At 36.3% G+C, this 8,148-nt stretch overlaps 1 protein-coding gene across 1 annotated transcript; it reads left to right on the forward strand.

The window, feature by feature from the left end:
• Window positions 1-3,833: 3,833 nt before the first annotated feature.
• LOC111801779 (flavonoid 3',5'-methyltransferase-like) lies at window positions 3,834-7,454 on the forward strand. The gene is made up of 6 exons (XM_023685934.1): window positions 3,834-3,950; window positions 4,144-4,229; window positions 4,392-4,536; window positions 4,748-4,879; window positions 5,004-5,287; window positions 7,117-7,454. Exons 1-6 carry the CDS (start codon window positions 3,903-3,905, stop codon window positions 7,118-7,120), a joined length of 699 nt encoding a protein of 232 aa, XP_023541702.1. The 5' UTR covers window positions 3,834-3,902; the 3' UTR covers window positions 7,121-7,454.
• The last annotated feature ends 694 nt before the right edge of the window (window positions 7,455-8,148 follow it).

An 8,148-nucleotide genomic window follows, 5' to 3' on the forward strand; every position in this document is an offset into this window, starting at 1 on the left:
AAAATTTCATATGAATAAGGAAAAAAACATGTTGGAAGGGCTCGTGTTGGTCTATTAAGATAGTCTTTAGTCTTAAGAAAAAATGAGTAAGCAACGTGACCATGTTGTAGGGGATGTCGGGCCATCAGATGGTGACCAACTGAACTCTTATACTTTCTCTTCTTCCTTTCTCATTCTCCCTCGTCCTCTCGTGGCCGTCCTTTATCCGTAGTCATTTTTACCTTTCACTGTCGTCGTCACAAGATGTTGTCATTTATCGTCGTCTTCCCTTCATTAATAGATTTGAAAATAACTAAAAAAAAATGATCATAATAATCCCCGTTTACGATAAGATAGTGGTGGGTTACACACTCCTCGAAAGTCTCTCGACTCTCTCGTCTTGCAACGAGTTCAACTCTCATATTTAGTTGCCAACAATTAAGATTGAAACCCTTGTTGAAGATTGTTGGGACGGAGTCCACATTGGCTAATTTAGAGAACGAACATGAGTTTATAAGTAAGGAATATATCTCCATTGATACGAGTCTTTTTGGAAAATCTAAAACTTAGGTACATAGCTGAACATTATGTTCACCGTGAACAATATTATACCATTCTGGAGAGTCGATATCATTTTCAGAAAAAGAAAATCTTCCATTAAAATAAGATTATTTATTTGCAACTATTTGTGGGCCCTAAAATGTGTTTGTTGCATTATTTAGGAAGCAATTTCTTTATCCACCATATCTTTGGTAGGACATATTATAATAAAGTAGCACATTAACTAACCTTCACTTTCATGTATTTAAACCATATTTCAATTATATCTTTGAATTAATTTTTTTTTTTTAAAAAAATACTAAAATAACTTTACGGTTAGTTTGAGATAAACCGTTAAAACTTTGTTTCAAAAATATTTATGGCTTCGTTGGACCTTAGATAAAGTTTGTCTTTGTCAATCGAACACAACTCATGCGAAATCTAAGTTTGTTTGGCCACACACATCACTAGTGCATGCATGTTCAATCGTCTGCGACTCTATCTGACTTGCCTCTACACTAGGTCAAGTCATCCAACTCGAACTTGCCGCTATTTGGGGTCAAGGTGTCTAACATATAACGTTGCATCTCATATTCTCATCTTGATTCCCAACAATTTGACATTCACGTCATGATATCATCTCAAGTTCAAAATGTCATCGACCATTGTAGCTTATTCGAACATGTCCATCGAGAATGGACCCATGTGTCGTTCATGTTATCGGGGTCCCCAAAATATCCATCCATCCATTTGGGTTCTATCGAGGCATGACTCCTCTCGTATCCACGCTAAATCATTTATGGACTCTGTACCTGATAGTTAGTGCATATATCAACCTCTAACACATGGGCAGGGGTGCAATGTCTGCACACCCATCTCGTCTGACTCTGTCTTTGAAGACCAATTTCAAAGAAAGTCACCTGAGACACTCGTCTTGCAACACGAGGCCTCAGTGTGACATACGTATGTGTCATAAGGTATCTTACTTAGGTCACAAGGTCTAGGGATGGTGGAGAGTTGACACCATGTCTCCTCGTAAGGTACATTCTGAGGCATTTTTTGGTATAGCAGGAGTAGACATGATTTTGGTGAATGGTCATATGGTCTCGTGGACCGTCCGTCCAGTATCTGGTTGACATAAAATTTGACGAGTTTCAAACTTAACTCTAGAGTCGCATGCCCAAGCTCCTTTTAGATTCCCGACTTTCGAGGTTAAGGCTTGGGGCACTACCTAGCCCTTTATCATGCTTATCCTTGACCCTTTTGTCTACTTGTTGCCTCTATCTTGTTTATGCCTTAGTTTGACTCGAATGCACATCTATTTGGTGCATTAGATAACTGTCCTCCTCGGTCGCATCATGACACTTGTCTATCTTGGCGCTCATATAGCTAGATGGACGCTACTTGAGGGTCATCGCCTTGTCTATCACTATGTTAGGATCACTAGCTACTCTCTTCAAAGTACAGGGGCTTGCATCGTGTGTGCCGCTTGATAGACTAACTAAACAAACTCGATTTTTCTGTGTTGACCTAAATTTTGTCTCACGTTTAACATTTTTCATTAATATTGTTCTCTTGATCTAATTTTACTCGTAACATTAGCACAATTTTCTCGTTAAGATTTATAATTTTACTTATTGTTAAAAGATGACTATATATATCTTAATTTGAAGTAATCTTTTTCATTTTATCGGAGATTTGTTCATTTAGCTTTCCATACACGAAAGTACTTTTGGCGTTAAGCTAATACACACTCCAACTATTTTGAGCTACTAAAGCAATTATTATGTGAATCGTATCCCACATGGTCCCTGATGCAAGCACTCGGTGTAATCGATGTAATAACGTCATCCGTACTCTTTTGCCACCAACCGACCCTTTACTTTTCAACCTCACCGTTTTTCATTTAATTTAGTTTTGGAAATTCGTTGTATTTCAAGTCTCATTTATGTGAGATCCCACATCGGCGTGAGAGGGAAATGAAACATTCCTTATAAGGGTGTGAAAATCTCTCTCTAACAGACGCGTTTTAAAATCGTGAGGCTAACGGCCATACATAACGGCCGAAGAATATTTTCAAAAATTTTAATAATTAATGCAATTTTCCATTATTTATTATTTTTTTTTTTTTTGTAAATATTATTTATTTGCAATGGATTGATTCTATTACATTAAATTTGATTTTTGTCATTATTAAAGCTATTAATTGAACGGTTGGCATCAATATGTGGGATCACTTTCTCCAACCCTATAATCAATAAACCTTCGCTACTATCTTTTTCATCCATTTAAAATATTTTGTTTGATTATTATTTTAAATTATCAACCTTTTTTTTTACATTTACGCGTATTTAAAAAAATAAGGAAAAAAAAAAGAAAAAAAAAAAGTGAACACGACCTTTCGAGTTCGGAGAAGATGAGTTGAGTTTTTGGAGCTCTTGTTTATGATATTTCGGGCAATAATCAATGTCGTGATAGAACTAGGTCAGTATGAGAAATATCACTCGATATTAGTCAATTCTAAGAGATTCGTAATGTCATTTCATTGAGAGGGAGCGATCCCGTGCTTGTTAAGCTACTAACTTCATGTAGTCCCTTGCCGTTTCTGGAAGCGTTTTGAGCAAGGAATAGTTTAGGATCCATTAATTGTACCCACATAAGGTCTCTTTATGACACTATATTTCAGGGCACGACTCTACTACTCCATCTCTTGACGGATCGTTATGGATAACTGTAGTCTCATACTCCTGTGATAGGTTCACTACCAATCTCCATTTTGTTATACAACTCGTGAGGAGTGACCTTCGTAACTATTGTCATACTGCAAACGCTCGCCCCTCTTTGAAGCAAGTTCGTGATTAGGGGTGAACTAGCGAGCTCGTTCATCGTCCCTATTATGAGATTCTTGTGAATTTTCGTGCTGCGTACATCTTAAATTATTGGCCATGTTTGTTATATTGTTACGCTTTATACCCCGGAAGTTTTATGACATACTATGTACCATAAACCTAACGCGTTAGTTGCAATATTATAAAAACTAAATTTTTATTTTGCTTAAAAAAAATATCGGTAACTTTCAAAATTTTCAATAATGCCATTAAATTAAAAAAAAATAAAAAATACCTTTGAATTTTCAATAATTATCTTTTTAATTAAGAAAAAACACCATTATTATTAAATATCCATAAAAATTTAAAAGGATATTTTTGAAATAAATATTATTTTTCTAAAAGACTTTAAAAAATATGGACAAAGTGCAGCCGGTTATTATTTATTTATTTATTTATGAATTTATGTATATTATAAATAATCCCCTGCGTACCAAAAAGGTCACAGTAAGTCACTGGTTGCAAGCATCCACCTCGTTTCTTGCAGAGCAGTTCATGGCCGACGATTCTAAGAACATCCTCCAGTGCCCCGCTCTTCTCCAGGTTCGTTCCGGTTCCTAACTGAATCCTGTTCGTGATTTTATTTCAATTCTGAGGACAAATTAATAATCTCTGCACTGCGCCTTCATTACGTTAATTACTCGCGATCGTTCTAAGATGAATTAGTTTAATCAAACACGGTTTATAAAAATCGCTGAAGATTAGAGAAGTTTAGAGCACTTGTATTTGATTGCAGTATATACTGGAAGAGAATTCGTATCCGAGAGAGCACGAACAGTTGAAGGAACTCAAAGAAATCACGTTAGAAACGTTCAAGTCCCGGTGAGATTTCGATTCTTCTTACGATTTAGATTTTTGTGATTTCGATCCGTTTGGATTAGATTAGGATAGACTTAGAACGATCGATTCGGCTGGATTGAGTTCGATAATCGTGTACGAGAGTGTTTTATGATTTTGGAAGAAAATTTGGGGATTGAGTTGCAGGAGCGTGATGAGCGTACCAGCGGATCAAGGATTGTTTCTATCAATGCTTCTGAAATTGATGAACGCAAAGAAAACGATCGAGATCGGCGTATTCACTGGCTATTCGCTCCTTACCACTGCGCTAGCACTGCCCGCTGATGGTCAGGTACGCCCTAGATTCCCCCTCAATGTTCATCGCCATCATCCGCTGCTTAATTTCGATTCAATTAGCTTAAACTATCATTTTCCACTAATTCCTTTCCTTTTTCTTTCCTCAAATGCTTAAATTTAGTTTATCTATATTAAATAAAACTTAAAATTACTTCGTTTCAAAGTTAATTTTGATCGAAATTAATATATTTAATTATTTTATTTAGATTACTGCTATTGATATAAGCAGAGAATCATTCGAAGTTGGCTTACCATTCATAAAAAAGGCCGGAGTTGATCATAAGATCAATTTTCTAGAATCACAAGCATTGACTGTCCTCAACGATCTCCTCAGTGACGTAAGTCGTTATGTTCAAGGAAAAAGAAAATGACATAAATGATTGTCGTACATTTAATTTAAAATACAATAAATTCATAGTTGATACCAAATTAAATATTATGTATTTTTTTCTTGTTGAACAGGGAACCAAAGGAGAATTTGATTTTGCATTTGTGGATGCTAATAAAGGAGAGTACATTAAATATCACGAATTGCTTCTGAAATTGGTGAAAGTCGGTGGAGTAATTGCTTATGACAATACCCTATGGTTTGGAACAGTGGCACAGAGCGACGACGTCGTTGATGAGAAATTAAAGGCTAGTAGAAACCATATACGAGAACTTAATGCTTTTCTTGTTAATGACTCGCGCGTTGAGATAGCTCTCCTCTCCATTGGAGATGGCATCACTCTCTGCAGACGTATTGAGTAAGTTTCTCATTCTTTCTATCTTTAAATTTTTTTCACAAAATTTATAGATGATTTGTTGTTTATTATCATGCAAAATTTATAGATATTTGTTTAAGATCAAAATACGGAGGTCTCGATTTTACAAAAATATAGAAGAAAATGTATAAAAGAAAAAAATATTTAAATTATTAAGTGAAAATAATTAATGGGATGAAATTATTGAGGGCCCCAAAGAGAGTGATGTATTTTAACTCTGTCCTAAGAAATAGTTTAATTTATGATTGCTCAACCCACTCGTGTGACAGCCGAACAATAATTGTGCGACAATTGTTCCAACCCAATGAACAAGTCAACTATATGGAAATTGTAAGTCATGAATAATTCAGACCTATGATCGAGTCTCGGTCACGTTTGAGAGAGTATTTAGGAAAACGTGTGCGAGAAAATGCAATGAAAACAATTTGTTAGAAAGCAATAGTATAGGCTCAAAGCAAACAAGCAATAACCATGCTTTGATAACATATAACTTATGTAGGAAGAATTGACGATTAGTCATACCCTTATGATACATTTGGGAACATTCTAGTCTTGGCCAAGTAGACATGATTTTGGTGAACAGTCATCCAACCCCATGTTTACACAATAGGAATAGTAAAGACATGTGGTCATGGATAGCACGTCCTAGGCAAGCGTGACTGGCACATCTAACACACGACCACAAGCAACATTCCTTAGACAGGCATGACTATGACATCCTCCCCATTTAATCGGTTGACATTCCTATCAACTGACTCTTCACAAACTCAGCGATATAGGATGAGGTTGATTTCAAGTCTCCTATGACATCCTCCCCCACTCCATTAGTTGATATCCCTGTCGACTAACTCTTCACAAACTCAACGATATAAGATGAGGTTGATTTCAGGTCTCCTGTGACATCCTCTCCCACTTAATTAGTTGATGTCCCTATCAACCGACTCTTCACAAACTCAAAAATATAGAATGAGGTTGATTCCAAGTCTCTCGATGGGCTTTCAGCTGATCTATGCTTTGAGGAGTCTCTTTCAATCTGTCGGGAACGGTTGAAAATCACTTCTCGGTTCCTCGACTCTGCACCCCTTTCTCTATCAGAATTTCTCTACTTTTTTCGCAGTGGAATTCTTCTTTATGGCAAGAGGTTCTACCACCTCTTTCTACTTAGTGTGTTCTTGGTTAGGATAGTAATGTTTCAAGTTACTAACGTCGACAATAGGGTAAGTCCGCATCCATAGGAGCAATTGAATTCTATATAATCATTATATATAGAAATGTACGTTATTATATAAGTATATCGATGAACATATTATGAGTCATGATCATGAGATGCTAGTAGAATAGTAATGTTGACCGTGCATGTATATGATTCATGTCATGATATGGTGCTATGATACTACTCTTACGGATAGAAATACTAGCCATGCAAGAAATTATGATATTACATGAATAGGCATATGACAATATGTCACGAATTATTTTGTGTCTTCTTATTTGATGGTACCTCATGCATATATATGTTTACGAGCTATGATAATTAGAGGATATGAAGAGGTGGTGATATGGCCCTTGACGTTTTTGTAACGATGCGATTTTCTGTTTAAACTTGATAATATGGTCACGAGAGAGAGTGAGGATATGACCCTCCTAAATTTTAGTGACGGTATGACCAATAGAGGAAAGTTATGGAAGGAAAGTCTTCATGCATAACATGCTCGTATCTATTTGCATTTTTCGACCTTAATAATGACATCATTTACTAGTATTTTTATTTATAATATTTAACCCCTTAACAAAAATGTTTTATTTTTCAGGTAAGAATAAGTGCAAGCAGCGTGGATGATGACGACGTTTGATGCAAAGCCATGAAAATCATATCCATTTTAGATTTCCAGTATTTTCTTTTCGAACCTTTGAACTAAAGAGTTTGTGTTTCATTTTAAAGAACTTATTTAGTTTATTTGACTCGGACCTGTTCTAAAAAAGTCGAGGCATTTCAAATTGTTCGAGTCGATTTCATGATTATAAGTTCATTCCATACCGGGCCAGACCAGAATAAGGTCCTGGTGGGGAAGTTATAAACACCTTTCTGTACTTGTAAAACGTTATTTTTCCTCTAAATGCTAGAACTATGTTATATTAGTTTTTTAAATGTGATGTTTTTCTTTAGGATTATAAATAACTACATGTTTTGAAATTCAAGTTTCATTCTCTAAAAAGAAGATTATAAATATTTTTTAAAATAAATGTCAAATCATGCATGTAATAGTGACACTAGAGTTTATAGATGGGCGAAGGACAGCGAGTGAAGCTTTCGAGTTGAGGAAAAGAACGACCTCATTGCGTTACGCTTGACCACTATCTCATCGTCTTCTAGTATCAAGGGAGGGACGAACAACGATCGAAAAATGGGAAGAACAACATTGGAGTATGTTATGGGAAGAGAGAAAAAATGGAAAGAATTCGGACAGTCGGGTGAAGAAGAAAGGATCCACGAGTCGATGTCGAGTTGGATACTCATATCCATCTCCAGTAGCCCACGACCCACATCCTGTACGCAGCTTATGCCCGCAATCCATTTCAGTCCAACAGACACGCATGACCTAGCTAGTCACGGCCTACACGCAGCTTACGACCCAATAGACGCAACCATTGCACTCGAGAACATGACCCAACCTGTCCAATAACCCGCACGCACCTCCAACCTCCTTACACGTGCGTGACGCATCTCCCTAATGGCTCTACAATCAGCATGGTCAGAAGAGTTGTCTTATAGATGATGACATATGCCCAATGACCACTGCACGTGTCATATGTTTTATATGATTGTTATGTTTGATGATAAG

The sequence above is a fragment of the Cucurbita pepo genome, chromosome LG09 (assembly GCF_002806865.2).
Source record: "Cucurbita pepo subsp. pepo cultivar mu-cu-16 chromosome LG09, ASM280686v2, whole genome shotgun sequence".
NCBI classification, from domain to species: Eukaryota; Viridiplantae; Streptophyta; class Magnoliopsida; order Cucurbitales; family Cucurbitaceae; genus Cucurbita; species Cucurbita pepo.

Coding starts and splice junctions, on each gene's coding strand:
- LOC111801779 (XM_023685934.1), top strand. CDS start 3,903: ATGGCCGACGATTCTAAGAACATCCTCCAGTGCCCCGCTCTTCTCCAG. Junction 4,537..4,747: donor CACTGCCCGCTGATGGTCAG/GTACGCCCTAGA, acceptor TATTTTATTTAG/ATTACTGCTATTGATATAAG. Junction 4,880..5,003: donor TCAACGATCTCCTCAGTGAC/GTAAGTCGTTAT, acceptor CTTGTTGAACAG/GGAACCAAAGGAGAATTTGA.